Raw genomic sequence first — 20,876 nt, 5'->3', positions numbered from 1 at the left:
TGCACGGAGCCCTGTGCACTCTCCACCCCCACGTAGAAGCCAGACTTTTACCAGCCGTTTCTGGGGTGCAGTGTAGTCTGCGGTGCCAGGACAGGCAGGTAGTCTGCTTGGTCACCTGATCATCCTGAAGCAATGAGACCCAGTGCCTGACATTCCGTGACCCAGTACTGGATTGCAACCCATAGTTTGAAAACCACTGTGTTACAGGATAATTGGAGGTTGCATTTTTAAGTGATGCCTCTTCATTGTTAAGTACGTATGACTGCAGTTTACATAATACTAAAATTGTTTCACTTTTGCTTAAGACCATGATTAATGTTGATTTATGTCCATTTACTTTTACATTGTTTTATAGAACATAATTTGTTTCTAAATTTCATAGATCATAAGCACACCACAAAGACTGACCAATTCAGGAAGCGTTCTGATTGGGAGCCCATTTACCCCAGCGCCAGCAATGGTCACTCAGACACACATAACAGAAGCCACTGGCTGGGTTCCAGGGTAAGGATTTGTTTTGTTTAAAGATATGTGCTGAAAAGTGGGGGAAACATGTTCAGATTTTATTTCTGTATGCTCTTGCATGTGTATCTTGGCTCAAGTATCCTAGTTCCCATACAATTCAAAGGGTGTGTGCTGTTATACATATTTTATAGTTTTAATGTCTGTAATATGTAAGCATGCAACTACATGTACCAGTGATTTCAGTTTGGGTTCATTTCACTACCTAATTTGTATGTGGATTTGTGGTGACGTCTGTTTTCCTGAACTAATGGAAAGGACTAAGTGTATTTGCGCAATTAAAACAAGTCCTTACTTTTCATAAATCCATACAGGATTTACAGTGTCCTTACTGTAGAGTATATTGATGTTTGCCAACAGTAGAAGGGTTTGTCAGTCATGCCTTAACAGGCATTTTTTAAAAAACAGGACATAAAACTAGTAACAAACTCAAAATGATGTTGATGGCTGTGTTTTCTTATTACGGATCTACAGTGTGAAAATCACTTGACTTTAGAGGTGTCTGACTGAAGAGCAAGGTGCTTCGAGTTTTAAATTTTTAAATCTTTCAAGATCCCTTTTATTTTGTTTTAATTTCAGCATTACTACACCGTTAGGTATCACAGGCTGATTCAGTGCTTTTGAAGATAACTTTTAATTTTTCAATTTTTCAAGTAAGATGTTCTGACAAGTATACACAGTAGACCAACATCAACATATCCTTCCCTACAAATATTACTATTCATTTAAAATGGGCATATGGATCTTTTGAATGCTATAAGTGCTGAGATACCATGGTGAGGAATGACCTGGTATCTAGACAGACAGAAAAGGCACAATCTGTGTAAGTGGCCAGACCATGCTACATCAACTATTAATATTATTGCTTTTACATTAATAATTTGCATTTCCTTCTAGGATTCTCAATTTTCAGGCATTAAGTAATCCTCAGTTTTCTAACCAGTGGCATGTATGTCAATAATGTCTTTCCAATTGTAAAGATGGGAACAAGGAGGCATGGAAAATTTAAGTGACTTGTCAAAGGGTACCCAGTAAGTCTGTTGCAGAAATGGGAATAGAATTTTTATATCAATCCTGAGTCTTAGTCTGTGCTGAGGGTGGGGGAGAATCTCAGATCGAGGGGCTGGATACATCCCCCAGTTGGCCTAGATCCGGCCCCTGAGGCTCAGGGTTCCCACCAACATTGGGGAGCCTGCGCTGGCTCTTCAGCCTCTCCACTGTCTTACTGCAGGACTGGAAAACACAAAATCTACTACTCTGGGGCCCCCTAGGCTCTGATGTGCAAGGGGAATGGGAGGAATGACTTGCTTTTTCTCATATGGCGGCCACATCAGTGGGGGTTTTTTTCTTTTGCTTCTCACTTGTGTGCGGCCCCTGACTGATTTTTTTGTGTGTCTTAATGGCCCCGAACTCAAAAAAAGTTCTCCGCTCTGCTTTAGTCACAAGCTCTGTTAAGCTCTTTTTGCTCTGTGGCAAAAATGCCAACCTGAACAACTGACAAGTAAACTGCATGACCAGTTGGCCATTTTTAAAAACTTTTTGGAAGGACTAATTCTGAATTTTTGAGGGGAGTAAATCCAACATATGGCCATTGTTGAACTAAGGATAAGTCAATAGGTTGGCCCATTCATGTTTTTTGTCTTTTTCTATTAGTCTATATGCTCCTGTGATATTTGGATTATATGATATCAGAGTAGTTAGAGTGCCTATTAAATAACACTTGACATTCAGATTTCTGGCATAGATTATAGGAGCCTCTTTTCTTTTCCACATCTAGCATTGAAGAGCAATGTGACATCTGTGACTTGCAAAATTCTCTTGGGCTAAATCAGTGGTTCTTAAAGTGTGGTCCTCAGATCACTCATGGTCCACAGCCACCTTGCAGGCTTGCCCCTTCCCCTCACAGTAGGGAGTCCAGCACTTTGCCCCCCAGCTGCTGAGACCTCCTGTGTCCTCCACCTGCTGAGACCCACTCGGACTCCCATGCCCATTCTTGCTGAGACCCCATTACTGCACCCAACCTCCCAGCCATACTCCCCACCCACTCCTGCACCCATTTTGACATCATGAGTGGTTGGCTGGTGGTCCACAGAAAGGTCTGCTCTGAGCAGGGTGGGCCACAGGCAAAAAAGTTTGAGAACCACTGATCTAAATGCTTATTTATAACCTGTTGATATTTTGATCAAGATTCTCAAGTTCTGTGCGAATCTTACACTAGGTGTGCATATGCCTAATTCATGCGAGATCAGATTCTTTTGATAGCAAGGCCACACATGTACTCTGTGCTGCCTCATGCTCCTAAATGAGAGCTTAAAGATAGAATAGCCCTGACCCTCCCATAGTTCCTTCTTACCACCAATGGCATTGAGACAAAACCTAATACCATGTGTTAGACTCCAAATTTTAAGAGCTTAAATTCTACCTTCCTGTGAATTACTGATCCCTAACAGGATGGGTCAATCTTTTCTGCCTAGGGGAATTCCATATCCCAGCCAGGTGCTCTATGTCCAAGTCATTTTCTTCCAGGACTTGCAAATACAAAGACACCCAGTTCAAGTTGTCTCTGTCATAGCAATCGAAGAAGATAATTTTAGACCCAGAAATGAAAATCATTACTCGAGTAAGGCCAGATTAGCCAGCATTGCCCAGAGCATCCCCTGAGCACACATCATACTTCAGGATCAATCATTGGATAAAAGCAAAGACATCAGGAAGTCTTCATCATAGAAAGCCTCGTTCTCCCTTGAGTGGTGTCCCTGTGGGTGCTCCACTGAGGTCTCAGTGCATCCTCATACCACTGATCAGAGATTTTTGCCTAGCAGTGCTGACTCTCACTGTTTTCACCTGTTAGGTTAACGCACAGCTCAAGCTTCCCTCAGTTCCTTTTCTACCATCCTCAGCTGAAGATGGAGTCACATTAATGCTCTCCTTTCTTACAGAAAATAGTAAAATAGTCTAGTTAGTTAGAACAGTTGTTCATAGTTTTAATCAGTTTATACTTAGTTTTACCTAGTGCTCTATTTTAGGAGGAAAAAAACCCCAAAACGCTTCCCCAGGGTTTTCCTTTTTGCCTTCCTACTCAGCATTTCCCCCCCCCCCCCAGTTTTGACCCCTCACATTCATTCAACATGCCAGGCTCTCCTGGTTTTAAGGAATGCAGGTCATGTCGGGACTCAATGCCAGTTTCTGACAGACATGCCTTTTGTATAAAATGCTTAGGCAAAAACCACAAAGTGCAAAAGTGCCCGCATTATCAAAACATGACAGCCAGAGCAAAGATCATGAAATGAGGTTGAAGAATCTTCTCAGGGAGAAACCCCTCCAGCCACTGGGGTATAAGCCCCCAAAGACATGGGCTAGCTCATCGCCCCATAGAGGCGCTTCAGTCGCATGCACTTCCCCAGCACAATCACTGCCTGCCACATCCCAGACTGCTTGTTCCTGGTGCTGTCAACTTCCGGCACAATGGAGAAACGTAAACCAACCTCAGCAAAGAAAGCGGAGTCGGAACCGAAATGGCGAACCGCCCCCTTAGCACCCTCCAATGCAATCAAATGACTGGCACCAACAAAGCCAGACATGCTGCCACTGCCAGCATCCAAAGACAACCCGGCACTGATTGAACAAGGCAGCATTAAAGCGCGCTCTAGCACTGGAGCATAAAAAAGCGATGAGCAAAATGTGGCACGTAGAAAGACTCGCAACTGGCCATGCTATTTCCATCGGTGCAGGGAGTAGCTTCACCATGCTCTCCAACAATGCCTCATTCCAGCCCGCATAGGAAAATGGCAGAAATACTTTCTTACTCTCCCACACCAGTATGGAAGCCAAGGGATTTGTATGTAGCCTTTTTGACCTTTTGGTTAGCCTAACTCATGCTAACTCTGAGACCTAACAACGCAGAGTACTGTGAGAGATGCTGTTTTCCCTCTCATTTCTTGTGCTTGAGATAAGAATAGAATACTGACTCTAGTGAAGACCTTGAGATAAGGTGGTGTCTGAAGGGAATTGTTATGGAAAGGGGAATAATTGTTTGGTATATATTAACAGAGAGTATATATATTGGCTTCTAATTGTTTTGTATTTGACAATCTGCCTAGCAGCAGCAGCATCTTCTCTTGCAATATTGCTTGAATAAACTGTCTGACTACTTGTTGCTTACAAACACAGAGTGAAGGCCTGTTTTCTTCCACACCAGTGTCACCACAAATAGCACATGGCTCCGAGCAGGGGAGTAGATTTTCATCACAGCACTCATACCCAATGGGATCGGTGGCTTCATGGCGCTCCACACAGCACCAACCTTTCCAACAACCCCCACAACTTCTGTGATTTAACCATCCATGGCCGTATCCACTGCAACAGTTTCAATCTCAGTGTCCTGTTTGGGAGCCATGGCACCAATATCCCACCTGCTTCTCTCATTGCCACCACCCACGCAATACACCAGCCCCATCACCAGTGTATACAGCTACATGGTCTCCAACTACCACTGCATATTCAACACCATCTTGTTGCCCTTCTTTGATGATAATCCTGGCAGATCCAGGAGATGAAGATGAAAACTTACCTCAAACTGATTCAGAGACCTCTTCACAAGGCCCACAATCTTCTGCTTCACCCGATGAAGCAGTTTTTCAATCATCGTCCTCTCCACCAGTGGACAATCTGAAACAATTCCAAGAATTATTCAAGTGAGTACTCAGTCGCAGAACATTACACTCCAATAGGTGCAAGATAAACAATACAAATTACTCAAAAGATTACAACCCTCTACGTCCTCCAAGAAAGCATTACCTATCAATGAGGCTGTTACGAAGCCAGACGCCAGCCTCTATCTCCACCTCCCACCAACCGAAGAGCGGAAAGAAAATACTTTGTCCCGGCTAAAGGGATGGATTTTCTTTTCTCACATCCCCACCTGAATTCATTGGTTGTGGACTCCATTCATCATAAATCAAAGCACCATCGATACAAATCTGCACCTCAAGAAAAAGAACATAAATGTCTGGATCTCTTCAGGAGGAAAGTATGCTCTGCCGCCACCCTCCAGTTCAGCATATCTAATTACATTGCCCTTTTGGCTAACTACAATCATGCCAAATATTCTAGATTACAAGACCTCTTGCAGGACCTTCCTGAAGATCAGAGGCCTCATCTACAATCCATCATCAAAGAGGGCCAATCCATAGCAAAAACAGCTCTCCAAGATTAAATGGATATGGCTGATACAACATCTAGAACTACAGCTATAGTCATGTGCAGGGCATCATGGTTACAATCCTCGGGAGTCCCAAAAGAGTTACAGATGAAGGTGGAGGACCTCCCCTTTGACAGAAATAACCTGTTTAACACCTCATTTGTATTTGTGGCACACTCAATGAAAGACTCCCGTACCACACTGCATACTATAGGCATGTATACCCCACCTAATAAGACACAGATACACCCCCATACCAAAGACCAAGGGCCGTCAACTACCATAGGCAACAACAGAGGCCATATGATAACAGGCTCAAGCAATGTCCCAAAAGAAGAAGGGTTCAACACAACCAGTTTTCCAACTCTCAGCCCGCTTCAAACAAACAAAAATTTGAAGTTTTGGTCGGGGGTCTGAGTGACCATCCCAAAGATCCAGTGCATCCAAACACAAGGTTCCATCACCCTTTGAGACCCTTTTACCAACAATGGGCCCTTATTACTACAGACAAATGAGTTCTCGAGATCTTCAGATTGGGCTACTTCTGTACCTCCTACCCAACCTCCTTCCCCATCTCTCTTCAGGGACCTCTCTCATAAGCCTCTGTTACAAGCAGAGGTGTAAAAACTACTCACCCTGGGGGCTATAGAGCCAGTTCCCACAGAGTTTCAAGGAACAGAGAGTTCTATTCCAATTATTTTCTAACTGCCAAGAAAACAGGTGGTTGGAAGCCGACAGGTATAAGTCGCTTTGTGAGGTGGTGTTGGTTGGGAATATAGATGGTTGCCTGCAGTCCTGGTTTGCATCCTTCTATGTTCCCAACCAAAACTGCCTCACGAAATGCCTTACACTCCCACCAGTAGTACTACAATCTCTCAACTGGTGGACCTTTCCAAAGAATCTACTAGCCGGCGTACCTTTCCATCGCCCAGACTCACCAGTAGTGGTCACGACCATTGCATCACTTCTGGGATGGAGCACCTGCTGCAGCACAAGAATGGTACAGGGCAGATTATCTCATCCCAAGATGCACCTCCATATCAATGTCCTGGAACTCAGGGCCATTCACAAAACATGTGCTCACTTCCTCCCCCTTCTAAAGGGCAGAATCATTTGTATCCTCACGGACAACACGCCCTCTGGTTTACATCAGGCACCCTCCATTGATTGGTCACACTCACTGTGTTCAGAAGCCATCAGATTTTGGAACTGGTGCCACAAGAACCAGATAACCCCAACTGCAATGTGTGACAATCTCTCACACATATCAGGCCAACAAAATATTCCAAATTGAGCAGACGCTTACCTGAACAGCATGAGTTGGAACTCGGTCTCAATGTTCTCCTCCCAGCTTTCCAACATTGGGGGATCCCGCTCCTAGATCTATTTGCGACAGTAATCAATCACAAATGCCACTGATTCTGCTCCCAAGCAGGTCAGGGCAAAAGGTTGGAGGCAAATGCTTTCACCATCTGCTGGACCACTCCCCTACTCTGATTTCCTACCAATTCCTTTACTCTCCAGAGTAATCAACAAGATCTACTTGGACTGGTCTTTCACTAATTCTGATAGTTTCCTACTAGCCAAGACAACCTTGGTTACCTTACTTATGTCACCTATCAATAGCTCAACCAATTCCTCTCCCCATGAGTCCCCACTTACTAACCCAGCACCAGGGCAAGACCTTTACATGAAAACCTGAAATTCATAGCATGGCTTCTCTATGGTTCCAAGATGAAGAACTTACCTGCTTGGAGAGAGTTAAGTGCATCCTACTGAATAGTTAATGCTCCTCCACAAGATATACCTACCAAAACAAATGGAGAAGTTTTCAGGAGTGGTGTAGAATTTGTCAATTCCAACCCAACACCACTCCCATACCTACCGTACAGTAGTACTTGATGGGTCTCAGTGACACAGGCCTTTCCATCAGCTCAATTCGAGTCCATCTCTCTGCCATCACAGCCTTCCATGAACCAGTTGACAATCTCTCACACTTTGCACATTCCATGATGAAGTGTTTCTTAACAGGCTTGCAGAAAATACATCCAAATTTACGCCTGCCTATACCTCCTTGGGACCTAATCCTCATACTTGACACACTCACTAGGCCATCCTTTGAACCACTAGCCACTACCCAACTGCAATGCCTATCCATGAACGTGCTTTCCAAGTGGCAATAATATCTGCGAGAAGAGAGGGCGAAATTGCGGTCCTCATGGCTTACTCACCATATGCTACATTTACTAAAGGTAGGGTTGCTCAGACCTCATCTCAGATTTCTCCCTAAAGTTATATTGGACTTCCACCTAAATGAACCCATATACTTAACCACATATTTTCCTAAACCTCACATCTTTCCAAGAGAATGCATCTTTCACACTCTAGATGTCATACCTTTTATTTAGAGAGGACCAAGGTGTCCAGGCAATCAGATAGACTCTTCATCTCAGCCATTCTGCACAATGGATTTCCAAGTGGATTGCAAATTGCATATACACGTCCTACCAGCTGTGTGGAAAAGACCACCACAGACCACTAGAGCACACTGCACACTTGCAATAGCCACATCAACTGCTTTCCTACTTAATGCGCCACTAGTGGACATTTGCAAAGCAGCGACATGGTCTTCCAATTATACTTTCGTACATTATGCTCTACAGAAAGGACCCATACCTACCACCACTCTAGCAGATGCGGTCCTTGCTTCTTCACATAAATAACTCCAATACTCACCACTATATGGTGGGTACTGCTACTAAGTCACCTGAGTGGAGCATCCACAGGAACATCACTTGAGGGAGAAGTTGTTACTAACCCTGTGCAGGAACAATGGTTCTTTGAGATGTGTCTCCTTATGGGTGCTCCACTACCCTACCTTCTTCCCCTCTACTTGGAGTCCTTTATCTGATTTCCCATAGAAAAGGAACAGAGGGAGGCTCGTGCCACGTGCACACCTAACAGATGAAAATAGCACAAGATGGCAACTGTGCATGTGCAGCACAGGAGGCACTGCTAGGCAAAAATCTTCAATTTTTGGACGCAATGAGACCTGAGTGGAGTACCCACAGAGACACACATCTTGAAGAACCATTGTTACTGCACAGGGTGAGTAACTTCTTCATACTGATCTCTCATCATCAACTGCCCTGGGACCTTCACTGGTAGCTCCATCATAGGCATATCAAGCAGCCTGCAGGTAAAGACAACGTTCATTTACAGAGACAGATGGTAGGCACTATAGCACTAGATGTGAAGGCAGATTTCAGAGGGAGAACACAAAACATCACTCCTTGAAGGATAGAGCATCTGAGTTCTCAACCAGACTAGGAGCAGCAAAGGAAACGAGAGACCATGTGCACCAGATGGATAGCTATAGAAGTACCTATGATTTACAGTATGGACCAATCATTAACAGTGTAAGGTATTGCCTTTCAGGCTCTCCAAGAGATTTTACAAAGTGCCTATAAGTTGTTGTGAGGCATCTCAGAAAGGAGGTCATTCCCACTTACCCGTACCTGAATGACTGGCTGACTCAGGGCAGATCCCAGAAGGAGGTGGTGTCAAGCCTAGGATATGTCCTGTTCCAGTTCTCTGAGCTAAGGTGTTCATTACATAACAGTTTCTCTTAACCCATCACAAATGATAAAGTTCATAAGAGTCTTGAAACCTAGATTAGAGAAAGCATACCTACTTGCAGACAAATTCCTATTGATGCCGTAGCTGTCACTTGGATCTGGAGGAGAGGGGGTTCCACATCAGTGTCCTGAAGCTCAGACACATCAGACCAGCTCCTTGGCCTTCCTACCTTTTTTCAGAATTTTACAGTGACAATCCAAACAGACAGCATATCAGTAATGCGCTTCATCAACCACCAAGGATATGCATGCTTGTCTATCAAGCCTTGGAGAGGGTGCCACCAACAGAGGATAACCCTGTTGTTCTTCACTTATGGACTGTGTTAACAATGACTTGGCAGGCTTTCAGAGCTGACAGTCTCCATCCAATCACAAAGAGTTCCTCTGGAGATTAATCATAAAGCAGGAGTCTCATAATAAAACTGTTTGCCACCAATGACTATATCAAGGGTTCCAGACTGGACAAGAGCCTAGGCTCCTTGGCTGATCGATGCCTTCCTTCTTCAATAGTATACAGCCCCCCCTTCCACCAGTTCCACTGGTCCCCAAAGTGATTTCCAAAATCAGGAGAAATCTGTGATCATTCCCATGGCTCCATACTGGCCAAGACAATTCTGGCTGACAAACCTGTTACAATTGTCAATTTAGCTTCAGTTACCAAACTTCCTAGACCTGCTTTCACTGCAGCACAGTCAGATACTTGATTCTGATCTTAAGTTGCTGCACCTGATAGGCTTGGATATTGGCCAGATAAAGAAAGGGACTGCTCTAGAAAAGTCTAGAAGATCCTGATATGTCAGAAAGGGGTCCAGTACAAGGACTTGTTTGTCAAATGGAAGAGTTTCTCAATTAGAGCAGTTCAGCTGGGCCTGCACCATATGTAGCCTTCAGTATTACAGCGCCTCAAGTAGTTTGGTTCATTTACCACGCTCCAATCTATCATTCAGCTCTAATGGAACTGTATTAATGAGTCTTCTCTCACTTGATAATATCAGTGTCTCAGTGCCTGATCAAAGAACCTGCCTACAACCTGTATTCCTCTCAGGAATCATGGAACCTCTCTTTGAGTTCCTTTCAGAATGCTCAGAGGGGTAGTCATGTTAGTCTATAACTTTAAAAACAATGAGTAATCCTATGGCACCTCAGAAACTAACAAATGTATTAAGTCATGAACTTTTGTGGGTAAAATCCCCACTTCATCAGATGAGTGAGAGTGGAACTTACAGAATTCAGGATATATATAACAGCAAATGAAGTTACCTGTAAATTGTAGGACCAGTGTTGTTAAATCTAATTAAGTGAGGCTGGATGTGTGTCATTCATAGCATGTGATGTGGCAATGTGAATATCAAAGGTGGGGAAGTTGCCTTTATAGTACATTAACCAGTTAAGATCTTTATTCAAGCCTAAGTGTTGCACTTTAAATGAACTCCAGTTCAGTTGTCTCCCTCTGTAGTTGGGTGCTAAAATTCTTTTGTAGAAGAATGACTACTTTTAAATCCATTATTTAATGTCTATGGAGGTTAAAATGTTCCCCTACAGATTTGTGTGTGTTACCATTCCTGATGTCTGATTTATGTCCAATTCCCCTTTGGCATAGAGACTGTAGAATGCTGGTCATCATTTCACTCTGAAGCCTATCTTCCTAGTAGCAGTCATTTCAGCCGAGAGAGAGTGCAAGTTCTAAGGTGCTTATGGTAGGGATATAAAGGGGTGATCGGTTACCCAGTAAGCATTGCCTTACCTGCATGCTTACCTGGTTAACCAGCACCTGGCCTGGCCAGAGCAGCCCAGCATGCCGTGACATGGAAGGGGAGGCTGCTCCAGCCCAGCCACACCCACTGTGCCATGCCACAGGTGGGGGGCTACTCCAAGGCCCCTCACCAATGGCACAGTGCAGCAAAGTTTAACAAATTAACATTTGAAATCGGATTTTACATCCCTAGCTTGTGGCTGATCCTCCTTCCTTGATGTTTCATGTGTTATGAGTTTAGCATTATCTATCCATAAATGCATCAACCAGCTGGTCTGAAAATTATATCTGAATCAACCTGTCTGCCTGCCTTCTTCCCAAACCCCCATTCTTACCTAGAGAAGAAGTTATACACATTGAATGTTTTAAACAGCTTGCCTTCCCGCTATGACAGGGGTGGCCAACCCATTAAACGAAGAAAACAGTGAAAAAATGCAAAGTGCTGCACCAGAATTTTTTTTAGCAATTTTTGTTGAGGAAAAAAAAGTCGCTGCCTCTTTAAAAGAAAAGACGAGGCTTTTTGGCCACATGAGGCATTTTGGCCACATCAGGCTCCCGTTGCCCACTGCCATCTTGGCGATGCCATTTTGAATCGCTGCACCAGACAGCTCCCCTGCCCTGGAGAGCACAGGGAGCCGGGGCCATTTCTAGAGGCACAGGTGGCTTTGCGAGCCTCACTTTAAGGGGCGAAGAGCCTCATGAGGCTCACGAGCCACGGGTTGGCCACCCCTGCACTATGATAGTCTGTTCTTTGCATCATGCTGCATCTAAAATCTTAAATATTTTTCACTTAAATTCTCTCAGATGACATTTGCATTATTTTTTCTCTCACCATAGTTTACATAGTACCTTTAACTGTACTTAAAAATGAATGATTTTTTAAAAATACCCAAATATAAGTCTATTAACATTCCAGTATAGAAAATGAATGGATTTTCTTGGGTCCCTGCATAAAAGATAGATGTTATATTTTTAAAAAATGTTTCCTTCTCTCTAGGGACAGAAAACGGGCTCGGGAATTTATAGAATCAGATTTTTCAGAAAGGTGAGTATTGCTGAACATGTTCTGTATGTATATATTTGTAGATTTACTCTCCATTCCATATTGAGACAGACAGATGTCCAGTTCCCACTTTGTGGTCTTTCATTACTTTAATCCCTTAGCTAAACTACTTTAATTAGAATACAAGTTGAACCTCTTTAGTCCAGCACCCTTGAAATCTGACCAGTGCTAATCCAGAGAATTTGCTGTACCACGGGAAGTCAGTATTGACTAGCAGCTTTACCAACACTCCCACTGCTTACTGGGCTCTAAGAAGACATTTAGGGGTAAATTAGAGCTAAATAACAACACCAAACATTGAGAGCCAGGACTGTTGGCTGTAAACAAACTTTATGGGACTGTGGTAAACTTGACCACACCCAGGATAAGCGCACATAACTGGCTAACTAAAATAATGCCAGACCATGGATATTGCCAAACCGGAGAGCGCCAGATTAAAGAGGTTCAACCTCTAGTATGTGTGTAGTCATCACAGAGACAGAAAAGAGAGCCATTAAAAATAAACATTTTCCCCAGAAATGGAATGGTTCTGGTTTTCTATGTAACTAACACAGTTGTTAAATTACGTGTCTGTAAGTACTGCCCATGTGGGTAATCCACTCCACATATTTATCTATTAACATCTCTGCAATTCAGATCAGAGATTTTAGGTAGCAGTGTCTATTTGGCCCACATATGTGCTTTTCCCATCTCTAGAGCCTTGCAAATCTGCAGATGTGGATGCAGATGTCCATGGTTCTTTTTTTTTTGTGTGGATACAGATGCGGATATAAATTTTATATTTAGAACACCGTGTACTTGTAGATATCCAATTTATATCTGCAGTAGGTATGTAAAAAGGTAACCTGTTAACCGGTAGGGGCTGAAGTAGTTCCCTGCCCTCCCCACTGTTCTAGCCCTGCAGAGCCCGCCAGAGAAGCCCCTGTCCATGGTGGGCCTGGCCGGCTCCTTCCTGTCTGTTGCAGGTTACACTCTGGCTACACTTTGGCTACTTGCTCTCTTATACGTCTTGCTATGAAAACCGTTCTTACTGACCATCATATTTACTTGGACAGTGGGAGAGAGGTGCACTAATGGCAGATCTCATTTACAATCTTTTTCAAAGACAAGATTGCATGAAGACCATACCCTAAATTCTTACCAGAAATGCTTTCAAACTTCTAGATAAATCAGCTTATCTGCCTCCCAGTCTTCTTTCTTAAACCACACCAGAACAAAAGGGAGGCAGCATTACACACTCTTGAGGTCAGGAGAGCATTAGCCATCTATTTAGATGGGACTAAATCTCTCAGAAGATCTCCCAAACTATTCCTCTTCACTGGAGACAGATGTAAGGGATCCCCAATTTCTAAACAAAGACACTAAATGGACATCGGATTGCAATAGGTATTGCCATCAGGCTCATGACCTTCAACTGCCTTCTGCAGTGCAAACTCATTCCACAAGCCTTCCTCAAGAATATTCCAATCACAGAAATATGCGAGCAATGATGTGGACATCTGCTTATACATCTGCTAAACATTATACGGACACAAATCAGCATCCAATGCCATATTTGGTACCACCATGTTATCTTCAGACTTAGATTTGACTCTGAAGATCCAGTCCTCTATTAGGACTACTGGTGTTAATCACCTAGAATGGAGAACCCATAGGTACACTACTCAAAGAAGAAGAAACTGTTACTCACTTTGTGCAGTAACTATGGTTCTTCAAGATGCATGTACCTGTGGGTGCTCTACTACTTGTCTTCCTTCCTTCTGTTTTAGTGATCTTATCTGTGAGCTCTGTGGTAGAAAAGAAAGCTGATGATATTTCACCCACACAATGTTATTTGGCACCAATGCAAAGCACGAGATGAGGAGAGAGCACGTTTGTTGGCAGAATGATCCCTTCTACCTAAAATATCTAAACAGGCACACAGACTGGATGGAGCACCCATAGAGGGACGTATCTCAAAGAATCACAGTAACTGTGCAAGATCAATAACTCTTCACTTTGCTACCAAAAATATCTCTTGCATTCATTTCTTTGAGTACCTAGGCGTGTCCAGTTTAATAACCGGATAAAATAAATTATTTACACATACCGCTATTCTTACTCTTCATCATCTCCCCCTCTTTTCCAGTGTAGTTTTGCATACTTTTCCTTTCAAATACTTGCAAAGTATATGTGTGAGGTTGCCAACGACAATTTTAAAAACATTATATTTTTCTATAGTTTCCTAGCATTGACACTCAAAGGGTCAAAATTTTGCCTTCCAATGTGTTTCCACAGATCCCTTCAAAATGAATGTGAGAGTTTGGCCTCATTTCTATTAGTTTTGTAAACCAATTGCCCATAAATATATTGATTGATTGACCAAGTTGTAAAGTGGTATAAAAACCTTTTAAGTGACATAATGACTTAAATAATAAAGGCCAGACTAATACTTTATTTATTGAAATAGGATTCCAGATTTTTGTTCTGTCCAGAAATGCTGAGTGGAATACTGGCACAGATTGCCATTCCAGAATGTAACTAATGCATTATCTGGAAAGCATTTTTGCTTCCAAATTTCCATATTAACATCACTGTCAAGGAAGAATAATAATACAGTTATAGCTTCCTTGTCCTAGGCTATGTCAGCTATATAATGTAAATGCTTTTCTTCTCTCACATCGGGAATGAAGTCAGTACTTACTAAAAAGTGATAGAGATACAGCCGTGTTAGTCTGGTCTAGCTGAAACAAAAGACAGAACTATGTAGCACTTTAAAGACTAACAAGATGGTTTATTAGGTGATGAGCTTTCGTGGGCCAGACCCACTTTCTCAGATCAATATGTGGAAGAAAATCGGCACAACCATAGATACCAAAGTGATACAATCAAAAAAATGAACGCATGTGAAGTTAACTCCAGACTTCAACGCGAAGCTTCAGAATTGTCATTCATGCTTAAATTTGACACTTTATGTATGGGTTTAAACAAAGACTCTAATTATCTCACCCATTACAAAGATAGCTTCCCCAATTATCACCCCTAATGTCATTACCTCACAGAAACTTCCCCTATTATCACCCCTATATCATTATCTCACAGACACTAACCTTCTCCCCTCACCCCCACTCTGTTCTAAAATTTGATTTGTCAATTTCACATGCGTTCATTTTTTTGATTGTATCACTTTGGTATATATGGTTGTGCCAATTTTCTTCCACATATTGATCTGAGGAAGTGGGTCTGGCCCACGAAAGCTCATCACCTAATAAACCATCTTGTTAGTCTTTAAAGTGCTACATAGTACTGTCTTAATAAAAAGTGTAATTGATTTTATAAGTGGGAGAAAGGCAGAGGTCAATATATTCTGTATCAATTGCTTACACAGTGCAAAATTAATACACAAGTGAAAATGTCTCTTTTCTAGAATTCATTAACTCTGAATCCACTGCAAAAAAAATTGCCAGTTGTATTAATTTACAATTATTGTCCAATTTGTTAGTCTAATTAAGAAGCTTAGAAAAGAGAGAGCAGGTCAGCTCTGTCTTTGTGTTTCACAATGAATTTGGCTAGTTTTATCAAGACATGGTGGTAATTTTTTTGTCAGCATCTGGAATGATGAACTCATTAACACAGACAAGAAGTTCCCTCAGTACATCTTTCCTGACAAATATTTAAGCAGCCTTGCATTCCCCCTCCCTCCCCCCACATCTGGTGCAAGCCCTTGATTCCCTTCTATTTTCACTTTTATATAAAACACACTTCTATAAGGCCAATAGACAATGTTTCAAACTATTTTAAAAAATCCAGTGAAAACACTTGTAAAAAAACCTACTCACCCAAATAAACACTTCTGGAGTGTTTGAATATCAGACATTAAAACCTGAAAATGAACCAAGCCTCATAGAGATTGTGGTCCAATTGGTCATTCATTATGAACATAATGAATAATAAATAAATTGAATTTTTTAGATTTTTGCTTCTAATAATCTAAAAGTTAGTTAATACAGACCAAAAAGTTTATTTGCAGCATATGTTTAAATTGAAAGCCTCCTTTTTACAATGGAAAAATGTTCCATTACAAGTACATTTTGAAATACATGCTCAGTTTATGGATGTTAAATTCAACTGATTTTGTTTACATTGGATTCATTACCATACGATTATTTACTCGGAGAGGGAAGCATATAGAAATTTAATTTATATGTTGTTATTCAAATGGAGTTCTCTGGGATCTTAGAATCTCACATGCAGCAGATATATGAACCCTAGACATCAATAGCCAGTAGTTTTCCAGTATTGAATCCACTGTTGGTAGTAATCAGAGAGTTAAACTCACTGACATCCAAGTATAATGACAGGTCTCTGATTAAATTGAATAGGTATTCTATTCTGCAATACTCACTGCAGAGCCTTTTTGTTTTAAAGCCATAATGATTAATTATGTCCGTTTTTAAGCACAATAAAACATACTTTTATCTCCTAACTGGCTTTCTTAGTACAGAAATGGCTTCCAGGCAAATCAGAACTTGATGACTGAGCACCACATAATGTTCTCTTTTGTTCATGTTATTTCTTAACAAAACGTTGTGAAATTGGCACCCTAAAAGAATTACAAATAAATCTTTCTTGCACAAAGTGTCCAAATATGTCAAAATATTAATATTATATAATAGTCACTGGTATTTGGATGAAAGGATTGTAACAAGTTCCTTCTACAAAAGATAACATTTTAGCTCCAGAATGAAGTGCCTTACTTTTATGGCCTACTTTTTGCTTATCTCAATAGCCTTCTGCTACTGCTTTTTGTTGTTGTTGCAAATACAGAGGCATGTTAGCTTTAGAGTCACCCTTTTAAAGGTGAGCTTGGCCGTATGTTTCCTGATAAACCAAAAATTGCCCTGCATGATCAGCCATTTTTCTTTGGTAAAATCCTTACTCTCTTCACAATTGCCGTGAATCTGCCTGCATGCTGCAAGGATATGGATGGGAGGAGAAATTGCTTCTGGTATAATCCATGACAAACAAGAGAACAGCTAGAAACTGGCCCATATAATAAAACAAATTATTTTTGCTGTTAAAGTACATTTTTCCTCCTTTTAAGAAATTCATTATATGTCATTGAGAATGTTGCAGGTTTGCAAGATCAGGCCCAACTATTACATTAATATAACATGTCTGAACATCTCTAAAAACCTAATTGTTTTTAACACTCGTTTCCATTTAGACCTATAAAGGAAGTATGCCCTTCCTCAGAAACTGTACAATTGATCAAAAGAAAAGGAAGCCATTGTATCACTTTGACATTTTTTAATATTAATTAACCTAGATAAGGCTTTCAGTAAATACAAGGCATAGAGTTTCCATTACACTTACACCAGTAAAAGCTAGGCCTGCCAGTAAAATCATCTTGCCAAATGACTAATATTTTGCTGATGTTAATTTAGAAGGAATTTGCATGCAAATTATTTTTCAATAGAGCAAGCCTCCTTCTCTGATTACCGCTCCTACTATTCTACTAATTTTCATGTTCTTGTTGGGAAGGATTTATTGGTGACCTTTTGCAAACAGGAAGTGATTCAAAATTTCATATTACTCGTTCATAATAGAGCCACATCTTTTTGCAATCACATTCTGTGAGACCAGTCCAGGTATGTCTTCTATTACTTCACCTAGGGTGTGTCTAGACTACAGGGTTTTGTTGACAAAAGTCCACTTTTGTCAACAAAACTATACCTGCGTCTACACTACTGCCGAGTTCTGTCAACATAACGTCGACAGAACTCAGCAGTTTTGTCGACGGCGGTAAACCTCATTCTATGAGGAATAACGCCTTTTGTCCACAAAGTTCTGTCAACAGAAGGCGTTATTGTATCTACACTGTCCTTTGCATCTACATTGTCATGTTGACAAAGTGGCTTGCTTTGTCGACAGAACTAGATGTAGTCTAGATGCTCTTTGTCGACAGAAGCTTTGTCGACAGTTTCTGTTGACAAAGCCTCTGTCGACAAAAGCCTGTAATCTAGATGTACCTCTAAGGTTTAAGCCAATAATTCATTAAAGTAAATAAAAAACTATTTACTTATTTGGATTAGGGATGTGAAAGTTTAACCCATAAGCATCACCTTTAATGAGTGATGCTTACTCGTTTTGGTTGACCGGTAAGGGCTGAAGCAGCTCCCCACTTGCCACAGGGAGAGAGCTACCCAGCTCCCCGGGGCCGGCAGTAGACAGGGGCTGCTCTGGCTGCCTGGAACAACTTCTGTCCACAGTGGGCACGGGCACAGCGCAAGCAGAGGCCATTCGTGCGTCACAGATAGAAGAACCACTCCAGCCTAGCCACAGCGGGCGGAAGAGCCACTCCAGTCCAGTTAGGCTGGAATGGCCCCCACACCTGTGCCTCCTTTAATCAGTTTACTAGTTAAACAGATTAACCAATTAAACAGGGTTTCACATCCATAATTTGGTTGCTTTATTGAGCCCATAAATTTCTTATTTTTGATGCTATTTTACTGTTTGCTTCTATTTGCTTGTTTAGCTACTCTGTGCAAGAAATCTGGAACTAATTTTTGTTGATAGCTGGATGCTTTAGTCAGGCATGTAACTGCTGCTGGAACTGAGCTTATCTCTGACTTAGTCAACTGAGTCAAATGTTAAACATATTGTGAAGATTTAAAATGGAAAATCTATGTAGGGTGTCAGATATCACTGCTTTTTTTAATTAAGATTTCGTCATTGTCAAGAGACATTGGTTTTGTAGACGAAGACACTATCTCATGTTAATATAATAAAGGCTGCACCAGAAAGGGGTTCTCTGTGGTAAAAATGGGGCTGAGCCTTGACAATGGCTCTGTGCTCTCAAAAGACACAGAAGATTATCTTTCAGAACTTCAGGTGGCATTATTTTATGCTTGTCCGCATGAGAACTGTGGGATTGAGCCCAAAGTGGTTTAATATTTGTTACTCAGTGTTAGTGTTTCCTGTGCACCCAGAATTCCTATTAATTTCAATGAAATTTTGAGTGCAAGGAACCTGGAATCTTTTAACGTTCCTTCTTTACTTCATTATTTATCTTTAGACAGTTAAAAAGCTATAAAAATCCCTGTCCTGGTTATTGTAATTTTCTTAAAATATGATATTAATGTCTGATACCTGCCATCTAACTTGACATTTTGCTTCTTAACCAGAAGAACTTATAAAAAGTCACTATTTCAGAATTACTTATTTTCTTCCCCTAGTAAAAGAAGCAAGAAAGGAGATAAAAATGGAAAAGGTCTGAGGCATTTTTCAATGAAAGTGTGTGAAAAAGTCCAGCGTAAAGGAACAACATCCTACAATGAAGTAGCTGATGAACTGGTATCAGAATTCACAAATTCTAATAGCCATTTGGCTACGGATTCAGTAAGTAGATGTGGTATTAATTTTTTATTTTACAGCTATACAACTACTGTCATAACCTGGCACAGTGCTCTTAGAATTCTACTCTTTTTTTTCTTCCTTGACTTGTCATGTTCCAATGTCTCTTTCAAACAGATGTCTCAGAACAATGGATCTGGAGTTAGACTATTCCCAAAAATATCAACATGGAGTATATAAAGCTTTCCATTTTAAATATAGAATTAATACCACTGAATACGCTTTAAAATACAACAAATTACAGAGGCAACAGGCTGCCTTACAATTGGCTTTTAGAATATTCTGCTCACACTCCACCCCACATAAATGACAGTCTGAGGTGCTTCATTCTTCCTGAAATAGAGGACACCTGTCTTAAATGCACAATTTGTAATAACAAGGCCAACTGTATTCTTAATTATGTGTGTACACAATTGCCAAAGTTATTACATCAAATTAATCATTTTTGTCATGATGGAAAAACATTTAGAAAAAAACAATTTCTGTAGAAGTAATTGTGCTATGCAGGTGGGGGCCACTGACCCACAGAAAAATCAGTCAGGGGCAGCACACAAGTGAGAAAAGTGAGAAGCAAAAAAAAAAAACCTCCTCACTGACAAGGTCCATGCTGAGCCTCAGAGACTGGATCCAAATAAGCCAGGTGCCACATCTGGCCCCCAGATCCTAGGTTCCCCAGCCCTGTGCTATAGGATATAATTGTATTTGATTGAGGCTATTAGTATTGTTTAGACCTACTAGCAATTTAATCAATAAATGAATTGCCAGGATTTAACTTGGATCATGTTAACATAAAACAGTAATTAGTTTGGGGGGAGCATAGGAAGTCCTTTGTGAAGGTTTAAAATACAGATTATAGCACATACATATGGAGAACAACCTAATATTGTTTCAATATCTTAGCTGTTTGTAAATGGTAAAAAACAAGCCTTTTCAATAAATACATTGTGATACATATTTAAAAGTTGGTTTAATTACAATTGATTTGTGAACGACAGTTCTTTATTTTAAACTGTGTAGCTCTACACGTTTTGTTAGGCTATAAAGTGCTACCAGACCATTTGCTTGCTTTTTTTTTTTTTTAATTATAAGGATACACATCTATCTATTCATTTGGAATTTTTACAGTGCTGATGCATCTTTTGTATAAAAAGTACTGTTTTAAGTACTTCTTTTAAAAAACAGTGTTTTCTATGATAGAGGCTCAAGTATGTGAGAGACGAGATTAAGCCTAGCCTAACAGTTTGTTTTTAATATACAACATCAAGAAGCAGACAATTAATATTCTATTGCACCTCACACTTTTTG

General features: G+C 41.0%; 1 protein-coding gene across 12 annotated transcripts in view; it reads left to right on the top strand.

Annotated features, from left to right (window-relative positions):
* TFDP2 (transcription factor Dp-2) overlaps nt 1-20,876 on the top strand; it is a 189,468-nt gene that overhangs the window by 135,761 nt on the left and 32,831 nt on the right. For 10 of the 12 annotated variants that reach the window (XM_075937639.1, XM_075937642.1, XM_075937645.1 and 7 more), the window contains 3 exons: nt 383-504; nt 12,111-12,158; nt 19,394-19,556. In XM_075937639.1, the coding sequence (XP_075793754.1) occupies nt 383-504; nt 12,111-12,158; nt 19,394-19,556 (333 nt within the window). The remainder of the gene's footprint in view (nt 1-382; nt 505-12,110; nt 12,159-19,393; nt 19,557-20,876) is intronic. The other 2 variants (XM_075937640.1, XM_075937649.1) reach the window with 1 other exon arrangement.

This window comes from Pelodiscus sinensis, chromosome 10, assembly GCF_049634645.1.
Source record: "Pelodiscus sinensis isolate JC-2024 chromosome 10, ASM4963464v1, whole genome shotgun sequence".
NCBI lineage: Eukaryota > Metazoa > Chordata > Testudines > Trionychidae > Pelodiscus > Pelodiscus sinensis.
The sequence above is the reverse complement of the archived record's forward strand: the minus strand, read 5'-3'. Positions and strand labels throughout refer to the sequence as shown.